Source organism: Oryza glaberrima, chromosome 6, assembly GCF_000147395.1.
Source record: "Oryza glaberrima chromosome 6, OglaRS2, whole genome shotgun sequence".
NCBI lineage: Eukaryota > Viridiplantae > Streptophyta > Magnoliopsida > Poales > Poaceae > Oryza > Oryza glaberrima.
The window spans coordinates 25,288,791-25,305,950 of NC_068331.1; the positions used below are offsets into that span (position 1 = coordinate 25,288,791).

The 17,160-nt window shown below is 43.4% G+C and overlaps 3 protein-coding genes across 3 annotated transcripts; all 3 read left to right on the plus strand.

Moving 5' to 3' along the window:
• Positions 1-746: 746 nt before the first annotated feature.
• LOC127776566 (hydrophobic protein LTI6A-like) lies at positions 747-1,590 on the plus strand. Its single transcript, XM_052302982.1, has 2 exons — positions 747-972; positions 1,079-1,590. Exons 1-2 carry the CDS (start codon positions 877-879, stop codon positions 1,217-1,219), a joined length of 237 nt encoding a protein of 78 aa, XP_052158942.1. The 5' UTR covers positions 747-876; the 3' UTR covers positions 1,220-1,590.
• A 2,599-nt stretch (positions 1,591-4,189) lies between these two features.
• On the plus strand, positions 4,190-14,302 carry LOC127776565 (DNA-directed RNA polymerase 3B, chloroplastic-like). Its single transcript, XM_052302981.1, has 19 exons — positions 4,190-5,054; positions 5,819-6,013; positions 6,098-6,231; positions 6,385-6,451; positions 6,657-6,715; positions 6,876-6,993; positions 7,285-7,398; positions 7,527-7,658; positions 7,747-8,163; positions 8,575-8,625; positions 8,974-9,044; positions 9,738-9,822; positions 9,929-10,081; positions 10,193-10,267; positions 10,426-10,515; positions 11,623-11,670; positions 11,751-11,865; positions 13,026-13,129; positions 13,252-14,302. The coding sequence occupies exons 1-19, from the start codon at positions 4,344-4,346 to the stop codon at positions 13,360-13,362; spliced, it is 2,850 nt and encodes a 949-aa protein (XP_052158941.1). The 5' UTR covers positions 4,190-4,343; the 3' UTR covers positions 13,363-14,302.
• Positions 14,303-14,663: 361 nt separating this feature from the next.
• Positions 14,664-16,752, plus strand: LOC127777622 (uncharacterized). Its single transcript, XM_052304220.1, has one exon. The coding sequence runs from the start codon at positions 14,733-14,735 to the stop codon at positions 16,656-16,658; it is 1,926 nt and encodes a 641-aa protein (XP_052160180.1). The 5' UTR covers positions 14,664-14,732; the 3' UTR covers positions 16,659-16,752.
• The last annotated feature ends 408 nt before the right edge of the window (positions 16,753-17,160 follow it).

Sequence of the window (17,160 nt, forward strand, 5' to 3'; positions counted from 1 at the left end):
CTCCCAGACCACTAGCAAAGTTAACGTGCGTAGTGTCTTCTTTGGTGCTTCTCGTACTCACGATGGCTAGTAATCAAAAACTTTTAGATGTAACTATAATTAAAGTGTAATTACTTTATAACTACTTCCTCCATTTTAGATTATAAGACGTTTTGACTTTAGTTCAAAGTTAAACTGCTTTAAGTTTGACCAAGTTTGTAGAAAAAAGTAGTAACATTTTCAATCCAAGATAAATTTATTATGAAAACATATTCAATTATTGATTTGATGAAACTAATTTAGTATTATAAATATTACTATATTTATCTATAAACTTAGTCAAATTTGAAACAGTTTGACTTTATCAAAGTCAAAACGTCTTATATCATGAATCCTAAAACAGAGAGAGTATATTGTAACTGCATTGCAACTACACTATAACTATGATGTAACTTATAAAATATGCATTTAATTAAGGTTTGGTTAGCTAGTGATATGTGTGAAAAATTCTTTTTAACAATTTTTTTCATGGATAAATCTCGAGATGGTCCGGTGATCATAAATCTGAAAGTTTGAGGAAAAAAAAAACTTACCGAAGTTTTCTCCGTTCCAGGTTTGCCCGACCCGTTTGGGGGCGCCGCATGTATGCCGTGGCGGCGGCGCGCGCTCGCGTGATACTGTGATGTACCATCGCCATCGGCAGCGGCATCTTCTCGCCGTAGCCAACGTCCGATTCCATTCCATTCCATCCATCCATGCATATTAATCCTTCTCCTCCTCTCTGCGCAGCCGACGCCTAGTGATAGCTTCCACGCTACTCCCTCTCTCCCCAAGTCTACGGCGGCGTACGTTGAGCCGCGTCGTCGGCGCGGCGACGTCCGGCGGCGCTGGGCCAGGATGAGCTACTCCGGCGGCTGCTCGACCTGCCTCGAGACCATCTTCTCCGTCGTGCTCCCGCCGCTCGGCGTCTTCTTCCGCTACGGCTTCTGCAGCGTAAGCCACCGCCGCGCCATTGATAGGATTATAGTTGATTAGCTCGTCGATCGATGCCGATTTCGCTTGGTTGATTGATTTCTGCTGCTGGTTTTCGTGCGTGCAGTCGGAGTTCGTCGTCTCGTCGGCGCTGACGGCGCTGTTCTACGTCCCCGGCATCGTCTACTCCGTTTGGGTCGTCATCCTCAAGACGCCGCCGGAGCCGCCGGGGATCGACGGGGAGCGGCCGTACTACATCCTCGCCTGATCGACCACGCACACACGCCAACGGCCGGTGAAATTCAGTTAGGTAATTGGTCGTTGAGCGTTTGCATAATCAAATTACTCTTCTAGCTGTAATGATATTGCATTAGTATACTATGTGGCGATTGGGAAAAGCTGTAGCTAGTAGTTAGTGGAATAGTGGTTGGTTCAGGCCTCACGGCCTCCTGATTGTAGCAATGATTATTGTACTGTTCTTTGTTGGTTCTTCTTATTTTTCTTCTTCATTCGACGGGTTTGTGCCTTTGTGGTTGTTTAGATTGTTCGCCATGCGGCATTGCGGCATGCTGTATAAAATGTAAAATATATAGTGGGTTGGTCGATTCTTGTTTTGAGGGACAAATGTATATGGATTGTTTGTTAGTGCATGTAGCAGCTGCTAATTTGCAGACTTGGATATGGATGAGTCATGTTTGTTAATTAGATGCATGGATTTATTTTTCACAGAGATCAAATTAAAGATCGATTAATGGTGTTTAGTTTGATAACAATGTAGTGATTGCCTTTTTTATACTACTGTCTATCTGACTATCTCTAATCCAAATCTGAGCTTAAGTTTCTTTTTCTAAGCTTAACTGATGAACTCTGATGAGAATTCGAGATTTATGAACAGATCGACATCCAATGTAGAGTAATGCAAATTAATCTTGTAGGAATTCTAGAGTACTATAATCTGTCTTTCTTATGCGTCGAATATCTGAATAATCTGAATGTGTGCCACATGAACAGCAAACTAATCTTGTTACTGAATGACTATATCACTTAAGTACTACATTTCTGGAGACAACACATTCTGGATAAGCTACAAAAGCTACAAACCTTGTCTGAATATACTACATATGTATGCCGCATGAATCTTCATCCGCAATATACAGTAACAGGAACGGAGAGTTCAGTTTCATTAATGCTAGGTTACATGATGAACTGCAAACTATTGCATAACTGCAAGTGTGGGGGCCATTTTTTTCAGTTTCCTAACCGAGCAAGATCCCTATTGGATATGTCAACAAATAATTCGTTTAGCAAAATGTATGTTCAAGAAAAGTTCCCTCTTTGAGTCTGACCGTACCAGGTGGAGGAGAAACATTCAGAAAACTGCATGTACTAGGGTCTGATCGATCAGTAGAACAGATCAGCGATTGGCAATGTCCAGACAATGTGACCAATTTCTTATGGAAATGATCCTCTGACTTAGCTGTTGTGCAATTGAGCCACTAACATGCGGACCATAGTAAAAGTGGGACCCACGTATCAGTGACTCAACTGCATGTGCAGTTAAGTCAGAGGATCTGCTTCCTTTTCTTACTTTCTCGGGGATGATGCAGGGTAAGGCAGGAGTTCTAAATCTTCCGGGTTATGTGTAAGTTCAGAAGTTCAGAAATTAGCACTCTTGACGAGTAGCACGCTGTTGAGGATTTGAGGTGTAGTGTACATGTTGACATGTTGTTAAGGATGTGTTTAGTTCGCGAAAAGAAAATTTTTGGGTGTCACATCGGACGTTTGACCGGATGTCGGAAGGGGTTTTCAGATACGAATGAAAAAACTAATTTCATAACTCACCTGGAAACTGCGAGACGAATTTATTAAGCCTAATTAATCAATCATTAACACTAACACATGTGGGTTACTGTAGCACTTATGGCTAATCATGGACTAATTAGGCTCAAAAGATTCATCTCGCGATTTGTATGCAAACTATGTAATTAGTTTTTGTAATCTAAATTTAATGCTCTATGCATGTGTCTAAAGATTCGATGTGTTGTTTTTAGGAAAAAAATTGGAAACTAAACAAGCATCTACTCCTGTCTAGGCTCAAGGGTCAGGGTGATACCACTGCACTATACCAGCGTCCTACTCCCTCCATCTTACCGTTGCGGGAGGGAGTATTACTGTTTACCGTTGCGGGGACGGCATGATTTTTTTTTAAGATAATGAAAATAGTTACACATGACCAATAAGTCTTAGCTTTGAGAAAGAAAAAGAAAATAAACTCAAGTGATGGACAAGTCTTCAACTAAAATGATGACTATCAAAAATAGAGGGATAGAGTATTACCATTTACCGTTGCGGGGACGGCATGTTTTTTTTAGATAATGAGAATAGTTACACATAACCAATAAGTCTTAGTTTTAAGAAAGAAAAATAAAATAAACTCAAGTGATGGACAAGTCTTCAAATCCTTTAAAAAATTGACCACTAGATTAAAAACTATGACAAATTACATAGATGCTATTTTAACCACTAAATTAAAAACTATGACAAATTACATAGATGCTAGATAGTAATTCTGTACATACCCTTAACTACAATTCCAAAAATATAATACCAATGTGTATGGTATTCTGCTTAGTATCAAAGTTCAAGTACGGAGTTGGATGACGTGAATGCTCTCCAAGTTTGCATATGATCCATTGATTCCCTCACAAGCAACAGTTTTCTTTATGATTCCACACCCTCCCAATTGTCCATGTTGTGCGTAATATAACAGAGCAATTCTAAAAGTCAATGCTGGGCCCTGTATCAACTAAACAGGCTTTCAGAGTTGCTGTACTAGTAACATGCGATTAACAAAATTCAGAATTTGGTAAAAAGTACATCATGACACCGATCTCACTTAACTAACACCGTGTTTAGTACTTAACCAATACCGTGTTTAGTTTCAAAGTTACTTTTCAAAATTCCAATTTTTTCATTATATCAAAGCTTTTCTACATACAAACTTTTAACTTTTTCATTACATCATTTCAATTTCAACCAAACTTCCAATTTTAATATGAACTAACCGAGCAACAGAACTCGCTGCTGCAACGCAGGCCTTATCTGCGTCGAGGCTCCATCACATGGTCGTTGGATGCGACCACGCGGCGATCCAACGGCCACGGAGACGCTCCTCCCCAACCTCCGATATTTTTTTTCTCTCCTTCTCCTCTCCCTTATCACCTTCCTCTCCCCCAAGTCCAAGGTTCTACCGGGGTTTCAGATTTCTCTCTCTTCCTCTACCACCTCCGCCGCTGCTCGTCGTCACCGACCTCCAAATCCGAACCAAAATTCTCTCGCCATTGCGGGGATTGGAGCTCCAAGGGATAAGCTCTGCCTGCCCTAGGCGCCGCATGCCTCTCCTCCTCTTCCCCATCTCCCCTCCCTGCGTGCCCCCGCCGCGGCCCCGCCTACGCCGCCTCTCCCCGCCGCCGCCCATGGCGGCCGTCGCGCCGCCGTCGCTGAGCACGCCCGTGACCATACTCCCCTCCGTGTCTGTCGCCTTGCCCCCGCTTCCACCCCCTGCTACTGATGACTTCCACTGGCTCGACCTCTTCGCGTTCCTCAACTCCCCCGCGGATTCCTACCAGATTCCTGTGGAGGAGCAGGAGGTGGAGGTGGAGGTGGAGGTGGAGGTGGGGGTGGAGAGGGAGAGGGAGAGGGAGAGGGAGAGGGAGCGGGCGAGGAAGGCGGAGCACCGGCGGCTGCGGCAGCGGCAGGTGAAGGCGGAGACGGAGGCGTGGGCGCGGGCCGCCGACGAGTACCGGGAGCTCGAGCGGGAGATGCTCGACCGGAGGCTCGCGCCCGCGCTGCCCTACGTCAAGTCGCTCTTCCTCGGCTGGTTCGAGCCGCTGCGCGACGCCATCGCCCGGGACCAGGAGGTGCAGCGGCGGAAGCGGGTCAAGCACGTCTACGCCAAGTACCTGCTCCTGCTGCCCGCGGACAAGGTGGCCGTCATCGTCATGCACAAGATGATGGGCCTCCTCATGTCGAGCAAGGATGGCGTCGCCAGCGTCCGTGTTGTCCAGGCCGCGCACTGCATCGGCGAGGCTGTTGAACGTGAGGTGAGTGGTTCAGTTATAAAGTTTTAGGAGTAAATGCACGGCGATTTTGATACCATTCACGCACAACATGACAACAATGCCTCGTGATCAGGTGGCGATCAGTCACACTAGTGTATTTAGCACTTGACTGGCTATGGTTTTTCTGGTACTCGGCATAGCTGTTCAGGGATGTGTTTATGATTTTCATCTGATTGTCCAATAATTTGATCCAGAATCGACTCAACAACGTAGAAGCTTTGGACAGTTTAGCGCTTTATACAACTGATAGATGTGTTAGGAGTTGGAATGTATGCTCTCATTATCTTATCGTAATGTGATCATCATGTGAAGATGTTGAGACCTAAGGAAAAATTTGTTAAGACTCAGTAACGTCTTATAAGTTGATGATAGCTGCGCTAACCACTATATAAGAGGTTTTCTTGTGGTGACATGGTTACAGATTGGATATTGTGTTTGAGATAATGAACTTTGCAATGGCAATCATGCAATGTTTAACTCTTGAGCATATATATAAATAACCAATGCTATGGGTGAACAAAGCTCCTGACGTGTTCAAACTGTAAAAGGAAGTTAGGGATTCTTCTTCCTGCTGAGTCAGATATTCATCTTCTGTGTGAGAGTTGTATATACGCTTCAATTCTGGTGGAACTCAGTACTATTGAAAATTCTTCTTTTTGGAATTTCGGTCTTCACCAAACAATGTAGCCTCTAGTGACAGTTGAGTTGACTGTGTGTTGAATGCTTTTGGTTTGCTTGTTCTGTAGTTCAAAGTCCAGACATTCTTTCAAAAGACAAGGAAGAAAAGTGCAGGTGAAAATGATTTGGCATTAGAGAAGGAGCAGGCCAAATGCCGAAAACGTGTTAAGAGTTTGGTTAGGAGGAGAAAGTTGACTGAAGCACAGAAGATTGTGCAACAGGAGATTGAATTGGAAGAATGGGGCACAGAATCCCAAGTGAAGGTGTTTTTTTGCCCACTACACCAGCAATCACAACCTTCTTGTCTTATGCATTGCAAAATCTTAACCCTCTTTTTGGTACTGCAGTTAGGGACCCGCTTGATTGAGTTGTTACTGGATTCAGCTTTTGTACAGTCACCAGCTGACCAAACACCAGAGAGTTCTCCAGATATTCGACCAGCATTTAAACACGTACTTCGACAACCTATAGTAGAAAATGGGTAGGGTAGCACGTTCTTCTCTACTGTTTACTTTTGTTGCAAATACTTGCATGTTGTGTCTGTGCAGAGTACTCACATCCACATTTCTATGATTATCATGTGCTTACTTAGATTGACGTAGATATTTTTGTGACATTTATGTTTGATGTGCAGGAGACTGAAGAAAAAGCACTGGGTGATAGAGTGTGACCCTCTTGTGCATGAGGGGTTTGAAAGCACTGTAAGTTTACTTTGCACCCCCTATGCAGGTTATTTTTCTTGATTGAAAGAACATCTGGCTCATTTATGTCTATCTTCCTGTACATGTTATGTGGATTTTCTCAATTGTGCCAAACATTTAGTGGACTTATGTTTTTATTTGGCAATTGTTTTGTCTGTGCAAATGATTTTTTTCAGATATACTTAGAGTTTTGAATATGTTGCAGGCTAGGCACGTGGAGATACCCTATCTTCCTATGCTTGTGACTCCTAAAAAATGGAAGGGGTATGTTGATGATTCATTCATATGCCCTATCAGTTAGTTCTGTATGATGTTTATTATTTATTTCATTAACATGCGAAACAACCTATATTGGTTAAGATATTATTTACTTCCTGCATCTCTGCTCTGGTGATTTTAATTTGTCAGCCATATTTTGTTTCAGCTATGATACAGGTGGGTACTTTTTTCTTCCCTCATATATTATGCGGACACATGGCGTGAAAGATCAAAAGGAAGCCATTAAGAGTGTTCCGAGAAAACAGCTACGGAAAGTATTTGAGGTCAGCTGCCAGTGATTACCTATCTATTAGACAATCATGCACTTTATTCTGAACATGCATTTGTTGGCATAATGGCATCAATACATACCATGAAAAAGTATTATTCAAGCATTAATCTCCTCTGTCAGAACTCAGAAGCTAAAAGCATTTTATGCCTACTCGCCATGCTCTATTTATTCCATGGATGTTTATTCAATTGTGCATCCTTAATTTTTGAATGAACTGATGACGTATATCCGTCTGTGAGTTTGTGACAGCCTTCTGATTTCTCAAGTATTATCATATTGGCAGGCATTAGATACCCTTGGGAGTACTAAATGGAGGGTGAATAGAAGAGTACATAATGCTGTTGAAACTATTTGGAGTCGAGGTGGGGGCATTGCAGGACTGGTTGATAAGGAAAATGTAAGTAACTCAAATTGTTTAATGTTTGTTAATTCTGACATTACGAACAGTGTTTCATATTATGCTCGAGGCACATTGGACACATCTCTGTTGACATGCGATCTGTTTGTGCTTCTGTTTTTTTATAGATTCCTCTACCTGAACGACCAGAAACGGAGGATCCAGATAAAATACAGAAATGGAAGTGGAGCTTAAAGAAGGCAAAGAAAGCTAATCGTGAACTGCATGCTGAGCGATGCGATACAGAGCTTAAACTATCTGTACGTGACATAAATTTTCATTCTTTGTACCTTCAGATATTTCTTCAGTTTTTTTTTCGTATGTTATGACACTACCACCTGTAAACAGGTTGCTCGGAAAATGAGAGAGGAGGATGGATTTTATTATCCCCATAATCTTGATTTTCGTGGCCGTGCATACCCTATGCATGCACATCTAAGCCACCTAGGTTCAGATCTATGCAGAGGTGTTCTAGAGTATGCTGAAGGGCGGCCACTAGGAAAGTCTGGCTTACGCTGGTTAAAGATTCATTTGGCTAACAAATATGGTGGAGGAATTGAAAAGCTTTCTCATGAGGACAAGGTAGCATTTGTGGAGAACCAGTTGCCTGATATATTTGATTCAGCAACTAATCCTGTTGACGGGAATTGCTGGTGGATGAATGCTGAGGATCCTTTTCAATGTTTAGCCGCATGCATGGATCTTTCTGATGCCTTAAAAAGTTCATCACCTCAGTGTGCTGTTTCTCACCTACCTATTCATCAGGTATTGCTTTAATATGTGGTGCATATAAATCATGTAATATCCTTCATTCAGAGAGACATGTGAGGACCTCTGATCAGGTTATACTGGCTTGAAAGTAAAGTTGGTGGGCTTCTATGAATTCTCTATCAATTTGTTTCTTACTTTTTAGAGGGAATTGCCAGAATGTTAGATATACGAGCCTAGTGCTTCTCTTCAATGGCATAAGTAATAGGTCTAATAACGGGAAAACATGATTTTGTTGTACTTCAATGAAAGCTAAAACTGTCGACACAACACAGCAATATAATCTTTACTGCATAGTCATGCCAGGTTACTCTGACATTTAATTATGATAGCAATTGGTTTAATCTATTCTGCATGACCGGCATTTGCCTTGATATACTAATAGTTGGGTAACATCTCATCTATCAGGATGGTTCATGCAATGGTTTACAACACTATGCTGCTCTTGGAAGAGACTATGTAAGTTTTGTGCCCTGCTATGATGTATGAGCTTCATTCAGCTAACTTATTTTATCTAACTCAACTCATGACATGCTATAATAGAAGTAGCACTATCTGCTACTATGTGCTTATTTGTAATTGTATAGTCAATGGTAGTTATTAATTGTTGCATTGATAAATAAGTGCATTTGAATCTTCAATTATTTGTAAGATAGTCTTGAACAGAGAGTGAAGATGCTTCCTGTTTTGTGCTGATGAAAATCTTCCATCTGGCTGATCCTCTTGTTTTAGAGTGCAAACACACTATTTGGTGATATGTAAACTTGGTTTGTAGTTTGCATTATTGAGTGTTCTACTGTTCCGCAGATGGGTGCAGCTGCTGTCAATTTAGTTCCTGGAGACAAACCTGCAGATATCTACTCAGAGATTGCTGCTAGGTGAGTTCTCCTGCTAGTGTTCATTTTTGTTCGTTATTTCTTATGCATAGCACAGTCTGGGATATCCATTGTTTCCCTGCCATTATAGGTTGTTGCTTCTTCAGACCCTATAAATTTTCTATCATTAGGGATCAAGCAGCATGCTTCATCCCCAAAGTGTTTGTAGCTCAAAACTTCTTGCTATCAACCTCAGTTGTTGTGATCTCAATGCTGTACTGAATTTATTAAGTAGTAGAGGTATCTATTAAACTGTATTCTATCGTCTCAGGACTATTAGGAAATATACTAAATCACTTTTCACATGAACTTATCTTTTTAAAATCAAATCACAAAATATACTCCTTTGTTAAAACATGATTCCAAGTTCCAACCAGTGATGATGAGAAGAAATGCACTAACAACTTACATGTTTGGCTTCTGAAAATCAAAGTAGATAGATGCCCATGCATTATGTTGTGTTAAAAGAGCTTCTACAAAACATATTTAATCAATTCTTTTCTGCAATACTAAATTGCCACAAGAAACTTTTGAGTTGGTATTTTCCAAGCTACATAATATATTTATGTAACTTCCGTGCCATCTGATAATTCAATTATTAGCTATTGATTCTTGATTTCATGATGTATTGTCCTGATGCCAAGTGTGCTCATTAGTATATATATTAACGATGCTTTGACATGAACTTGTCTGAAGGGTGCTGGATGTTGTTCGGGAAGACTCAATGGAGGATCCTGCAACTAATCCAACTGCCTCATTAGCAAGGGTTTTAGTCGATCAGGTTAGCCTTCGCCTTCTCCCTTTCTGCTGCTAAATTCGAAGCCTTTTTTTCTTTCATGTACTTTCTTTAGCGAAACAATTGAGACCTACACTTTGGTAGCATACAGGTGGATAGGAAGCTTGTTAAGCAGACAGTGATGACATCAGTTTACGGTGTCACATATATTGGTGCTCGTCAACAGATAACAAAAAGACTACAAGAGAAAGGGCTCATTACAGATGACAAATTGTTGTATGAAGTGTCCTGCTATGCTACCAGGGTAAATGCTTTACTTGCATTTGACCTCCACTGATGTTTTTTTTGGGGTGTCTCCTTATTGATTGCTTTAGTAAGACAAGGGCATGCTTTGACTATTCATTCTCTGATGAAGGTAACTTTGGATGCATTAGGACAAATGTTCCAGTCTGCCCGTGGTATAATGGCATGGCTTGGTGATTGTGCAAAGGTACAGTTTTTCCACACCTAAATGAATTTATTTTCTCAGCTTCTTTAAATTTTGACTTAAGACATCTAGTTTTTGTGGCACTTTAACTTATCCTTTTACAAAGCTTCTCTAGAGCCAAACCTTCAAATATTTTTCACACTTGTGGACAAATGTTCCAGATGATTGCTTCAGAAAACCACCCTGTCAAATGGACGAGTCCCGTTGGTCTTCCGGTTGTTCAGCCCTACAAGAAATATAAGAACTACATGGTGAGCTACTTATCAACAGGCAAACATGTGTGCTCTCTTCTTTTCTTTTTTTTTCTTTTTTAGAAAAAAACTAGTCAAATACCCGCGCTTTGCTACGGATAAAAGAAAATAGTGTTACCCATCTTTTTGCTATAGGGAATATTCATCTTAATCTAATTTTTTATGTGGCTATCCATTTAGATTTGATCTTTTTTTTAATATTAAGAAGTTTAAGGGGTAACTTGCAATTTTACAATGTTAGTAGGTGGGGGTGGCAGATTCACTGCCACACCATTACCTTCTTTTAAAGGAGTACAGAAATCTGGACTAAGTAGTATTACCTGGATAATACGTGTTCTTCGATCTGCATTTCTGCAGTGATGCATTGTTTTATTACCATTCTTGCCTTTCCTGATACTTAAATCAAAATGGATTTGATTGATTGATTGTATATATGCCCAAATTCAAGGGCAGACATGTAAATGTTCTCTACGCATTTTCCCCTGATTTTTTTTAACAAATAAAGACTTAGGGTGCGATCGTTTCAGCTGTGGCGGTGGACTGTTTAGCCGCACGCAAAACGAGAAATGCGATTAGCATATGATTAATTAAGTATTAATATATATTTTTTTATGAATAAATTTGTTGGATTTTTTTAACAACTTCTTTATAGAAAGTTTTTGCACGAAATATACCATTTAGCAGTTTGAAAAGCGTGCTAACGGAAAACGAGGAGAATCTAATCCTATAAGCTGAAAACGATCGCACCCTTAGTCTGTGGATTTTATTTCTGGGGCTTGCTATCATGGGTATGCTAAAATCGTTGTTGTCTGAAACTTGTGCCAGGCAACACTGGCAACAAGCAGGATTACCTTTCATTAATTTATGTAAGAACTGTCCATATTGTTCTGTCATATTTGTTTTCACCATTTTGTAAGCCTTTTGAAAGTTCACCCCGCATGAGCAATGGATATTTAGGAAGAACCAAGCAATCCGTGTTAATGTGTTCAATTAGTCCCATCCTCTTCTGTTCTTATGGATAACCACATTACCATGATAAGCTCCAATACTGTTATAGTTTTGCTGCATTGCCCCTCTCTGAACACTATATGCATCATCACTTCTCAGATTCGAACTTCACTGCAATGTCTGGCTTTACGACGGGAGGGAGATGCAGTAAGTAAAACCAATTTCTGGATTGATTTTTCCGTTCTTTCTTTCATTACTGCGATTAATATCGCTGTCACAATTTCCAGATTGCACTCCAGCGGCAAAAGGCAGCTTTTCCCCCAAATTTTGTGCACTCTCTTGATAGTTCACACATGATGATGACTGCTATTGCATGCAAAAAGGCTGGTCTTCATTTTGCAGGTTTGATCTGATTTACTGGTTCCATTACTATCAGAAATAATTACCAGTAACAGAACTTCCATAATTTTACATAGTCATTGCAGTGCAAAGTGCATTTAAGAGATTGAACTGCATTGCTATCTACACTTTTATCTAAAAATGGACACTGCTGCGCAAACCCCACATTTGAAGTATTCAAATTTTGTTCTCCTTGAACTTCTGGCAAATGTACCAGTGGTTCATCTTGACCTTGACCAATCCTGACAAAAGTCATTTAATAAGTACCTGCACGGCTGCAAATAATGCCTTTGCCTTCACATTATTCAGTCATTTTTTCTACATTCATGGGGAGGCAAGCTGTCCTGTCATTTGTGATATGCAGTTGTCTACTTAGTTTTTGCTTTTATTTTGTAATAAGGTTGATTTAAATCAAAGGTCCTGATGGAACATGGATGGCAGATGCCATTTTATGCTTCTTGTTGACTTGATGTTAATATAGGGATTTATTCTGGCAAAAAGCGGTACTGTATTGTGTCCATGGTGATTGTTGGCCTCAAATCGTTTTCTGTGAATTGCACAATATTTTTTACTAAGGATCCCAGAATCTATATGTTTTTACCTACAATATATATAAGGATAAACATTAATCTCTTGAAAAAGATGTCAGGATTTCTGGATTGAATCCAAGCTCACTAAGAACAATCTATACTAATGATTCTTTGAACAGTGAACAGTTGATACTGATGATTCTTTGAACAGTGCAAGTATCTGGTCACAATATTTTCTTTAGGAGGCATACCTGAATGACCACTAAAAAAATTTCTCATGAAGTCTGTTTTGAATCCTAACTTGAGCAGAGCTGTACCTGGTGTTACTTCCATATTTGCAAATAATAGCACTTGAATCGTTGGAGTATATTGTATTTTATCTTTCATTCCATGAACCATGAACATCTCTATAGCCAAAAAAAGAAAAAAAACTGAGAGTGAAGGAGCTGCCTCATATGCACTTATAGTATTTACATTTTGTTTAGATAATGGAAGATTTTATTGAACTCATCCAATTACATCAAGGAATTACATCTGCACAGAGAAGCTTTTAGATACTATTTGCATTTCATTGTCTACATCTTTTGTGCAGTTCTAATCTATGTTGCCTTTTGTCCATGTACTTCGATGCAGGGGTGCATGACTCGTTTTGGGTGCATGCATGTGATGTTGATAAAATGAATCAGATACTGAGAGAACAATTTGTGGAGCTTTACAGCATGCCAATTCTTGAAAATGTATGCTAACAGTCACTATTCACTCAACAGTGTCTTCATTCTACACTTCACTTTAAACTCTACATGTGAGGATTACTTCCCCTAACAATTTATTTCTTTTCAATTTGAATGTTTCTTTTCAGTTGCTCAAGGAGTTCCAGACATCATTCCCAACACTAGAATTTCCTCCCTGTCCTTCACAAGGGGACTTTGATGTGAGAGAAGTTCTTGCTTCAACCTACTTCTTCAACTAAGCTTAATGGAAAAGTTTTGCACATTAGCACATACGCAGCAAGTCAGTAAGTTCGGCAGTAGCTGAATAGCCAGCCATATTGCTGATACCATGGTGATTTGGTGCCAAGTACGAAATGTGGCATAAGCATCAGAGAAGAGCAACACACCGTTGCAACTGCTGGGAGCCTGGAACAGTTTATGGGTTTTTGTCATTGGCAAATCAGTTCCCCAGATTACCGATTTTGGAGGAAGCTAAAAAGTTCCAAGAAACCTGAGCTGAAACAAAACCCAGTACTTCCTGCTGATGTTTTTAGATTCATGCAGGATCTACTAGGATTTCAGTTCAGGGAATTCACCATGCTACACCCAGCCAATGAAGGCGATTTTGCGACATAACAGGTTTATCAACTACAGAATACTGATCGATACTAGTCCTGCTGACCACCCTGACCAATTTGATCATAGGCGACAGTTGAACCATAATTTCACTGTCTATACATGTAACATTATCTTTTGGCCTCTTAGGGCTATAATTATAGCCGATTGCTGTATCGGTGCGGTGACCTGGTAATAATGTGTAGAATAAAGTGCCAAAGAGAAATGTATACTAGTGTACATGATTGCTGGATGCTGTTGATAGCAAGCAACCTGAAAGAGAGAAATGTACATGAAAACGGCTCGATCTTGTCGATTCGTTCAAATATCTGCTTCCTTAGGTTCATTGCCAAAATAACTTTTTGTGCAGTTTTGTGGATAGAAGTTTCCGAAATTACCAAATTTAGGTAGGGACCGGGTGAGCTTACGATGGTGAAGTCATACAATTGTTTTGGCGACAAACTGAAAATCCTTAGGCCGAACATCACATCGAACTTTTCTGCACACATAAACTTTTAACTTTTACAGCACATTGTTCAAATTTCAATCAAACTTTCAATTTTGGCATGGAACTAAACACATAATTAGTCGCACCAAACTTCCAATTTTAACGTGGAACTAAACACATAATTAGTCGCACCGTCGATCTCTCTCTGACTGGAGCTTGCTGTTTGCGCGCCGTGCATGCAATGGCCAGAGGCTGCGATGCAGCGTCCAGCCGTTCGAATTTTGATGCGATTTGTAGTTCGAACTAGTGCAGCGGTTCGAAATTCGAATCGCTCCGGCGAGTCGGCGCTGTAATCACGGCGCTATGGCCCACCGAAGCTTCCAGATAAGGATCAGATTTACCGGCGTATCTTGACGGCCACGTCAGTCCCCCCGGTCCACCGGCCGATATATAGGCCGCCGCCGCCGACTTCGAACTTCCTCTCCGACTTGCAAGGCCATTTCACAAAATCACGCAAAGCCCATTTCAAGCCGATCACGAAACCCTAAACCCTCGGCCCTCGGGGCAATGTCGGCGGCGGCGGCGGCGGCGGGGGCAGCATGCAGGAGAGCGTCGTACACGCTCCTCGGCCCTCCGGTGGAGCGCCTCCGCGCGGCGGTATCGGCGACGGCGGCCGCGGCGTCCACCGGGGATCCGTTCGTCGACCTGCTCGACTCCAACTACAACAAGCCCAAGCCGACGCCGCCGGCGAAGCGGCTCACGGAGAATTACTCCCCGACGTTCGCCTCGTCGGGTGACCCCTGCCTCGACTTCTTCTTCAACGTCGTCCCCGACACCCACGCCTCCACCGTCACCAGCCTCCTCTCCGCCGCCTGGACCGCCGAGCCCAACACCGCGCTCCGCCTCGCCTGCAACCTCCGCGGCGTGCGCGGCACCGGCAAGTCCGACCACGAGGGCTTCTACGCCACCGCCCTCTGGATGCACGACCACCACCCCAAAACCCTCGCCCTCAACGCCCCCAGCGTCGCCGAGTTCGGCTACCTCAAGGACCTCCCCGAGCTCCTCCACCGCATCATCCATGGCGGCGTCTCCACGAGGACGCCACCCCCCGCCCGCACCAGATCCTACTATTCAAGCCGTCGCCCGAGGAAGGTGCGCCGCGACCCCGCCACGAGGGCGGCGCGCATCGCCGCCAGCCAGGAGAAACACCGCAAGATCTCGGATCAGGCCGCCGTGGAGCGCAGGAAGAAGCGCGCGGAGGCGGCGGCGAGGGCCGTCGAGATGTACGCCCGCGACCCCAAGTACCGCTTCCTCCACGACAGGACGGCGGATCTGTTCGCCGACCTCATCGCCGACGACATGCGCAAGCTCGAGGACGGCAAGGTGAACAACCTCTCGCTCGCCAGCAAATGGTGCCCTTCGCTGTACAAGTGCTACGACCGCTCCACCCTCCTCTGCGAGTCCATCGGCCGCCGCCTCTTCCCCAAGGGCTCGGACGCCGAGCTCCCGGAGGACTTGCCCGACGAGTACTACGCCTACCGCGTCCGCGAGCGTCTCCGCAAGATGGCGCTCGTGCCGCTCCGCCGCGCACTCCATCTCCCCGAGGTGTACATCTCGGCGCGGCGGTGGGGGGACGTGGTGTACTCGCGCGTGGCCTCCGTGGCCATGAAGAACTACACGGACCTCTTCCTCGAGCATGACCACGAGCGCTTCAACCTCTTCCTCGCCAACGTCAAGACCGGCAAGGCGAAGATCGCCGCGGGCGCCCTGCTCCCGCACGACATCCTGGCCTCCGTCGACTCGCACGACAAGGAAGGCAACGAGGTCGCCAACCTGCAGTGGAAGCGCATGGTCGACGACCTGCTGGAGCTCGGCAAGCTCAACAACTGCCTCGCCGTGTGCGACGTGTCGGGCAGCATGAACGGCCGCCCCATGGACGTCTGCGTCGCGCTCGGCCTCCTCCTCTCGGAGCTCTGCGACGAGCCGTGGCACCACCGTGTCATCACCTTCAGCGAACGCCCCCAGCTGCACCACATCAAAGGCGAGACCCTGTACGAGAAGGAGGAGTTCATCCGCGAGATGGAGTGGGGCTTCAACACCGACCTCCAGGCGGTGTTCGACCAGCTGCTCCACGTCGCCGTCTCCGGCAACCTGCCACCGGAGCGGATGGTGAAGAAGGTGTTCGTGTTCAGCGACATGGAGTTCAACCAGGCGTCGTCAAGGGCATGGGAGACCGACTACGAGGCGATCACGAGGAAGTTCAACGAGGCCGGCTACGGCGGCGCGATCCCGGAGGTGGTGTTCTGGAACCTGAGGGACTCGTGCTCCGTCCCGGTGACCGGGAACAAGAAGGGGGTGGCGCTGGTGAGCGGCTTCTCCAAGAACATGCTCAAGCTGTTCCTCAGCGGCGGCTACGAGAAGATGACGCCGCGGGCCGTCATGGAGAGGGCCATTTCCGGCCGGGAGTACGAGAAGCTCGTCGTGTTCGACTGATCTGATCGGTACGCATTAACCGAATGAATCCCCGTCGTTTTGCAGCGTCTCTGTTAGTTTAGCTTTGTGTTTTTCTCTTTCTGTTTGTCATCAAGGACGGCTTGGAAACGGAAATAAATCCTAAATTCTTAGCTTAATTTTTTTTGTTATAGATTTGCTTTATGTTTTTCAATGAAACTTAGAAATTTCATCCATTGCTTTGATCTGATTCCTGTTTCGATGCAAAGCTGCAAACCATATACTTTCTTGGAAGTGGATTTTGATCTCTCTGAGGGGATATTCCCTTGTTGTTTGCATGTCACTCAAATGGTAATGAAAAAAATTAAGAAGATGTATTAACATGTGATATATCACTTTACAAATATGCAAGTAAAAGTTCAACTTCTACATCTTGCAATGAAAAAAAATTGACTTTAAATATACGTTAACTAGCTGGGGTTTGATTTGTTTTTTTCGTTAAGATATATAGAAGTTAAATTTGAATTTGCATATTTGTGGAGTG

Excerpts from the sequence above, each read along its gene's own strand:
- LOC127776566 (XM_052302982.1), top strand. The coding sequence starts at position 877 with ATGAGCTACTCCGGCGGCTGCTCGACCTGCCTCGAGACCATCTTCTCC. Across the intron at positions 973-1,078 it reads TCCGCTACGGCTTCTGCAGC|TCGGAGTTCGTCGTCTCGTC; the intron begins GTAAGCCACCGC and ends TCGTGCGTGCAG.
- LOC127776565 (XM_052302981.1), top strand. The coding sequence starts at position 4,344 with ATGCCTCTCCTCCTCTTCCCCATCTCCCCTCCCTGCGTGCCCCCGCCG. Across the intron at positions 8,164-8,574 it reads CTCACCTACCTATTCATCAG|GATGGTTCATGCAATGGTTT; the intron begins GTATTGCTTTAA and ends CTCATCTATCAG. Across the intron at positions 11,671-11,750 it reads TACGACGGGAGGGAGATGCA|ATTGCACTCCAGCGGCAAAA; the intron begins GTAAGTAAAACC and ends CACAATTTCCAG.
- LOC127777622 (XM_052304220.1), top strand. The coding sequence starts at position 14,733 with ATGTCGGCGGCGGCGGCGGCGGCGGGGGCAGCATGCAGGAGAGCGTCG.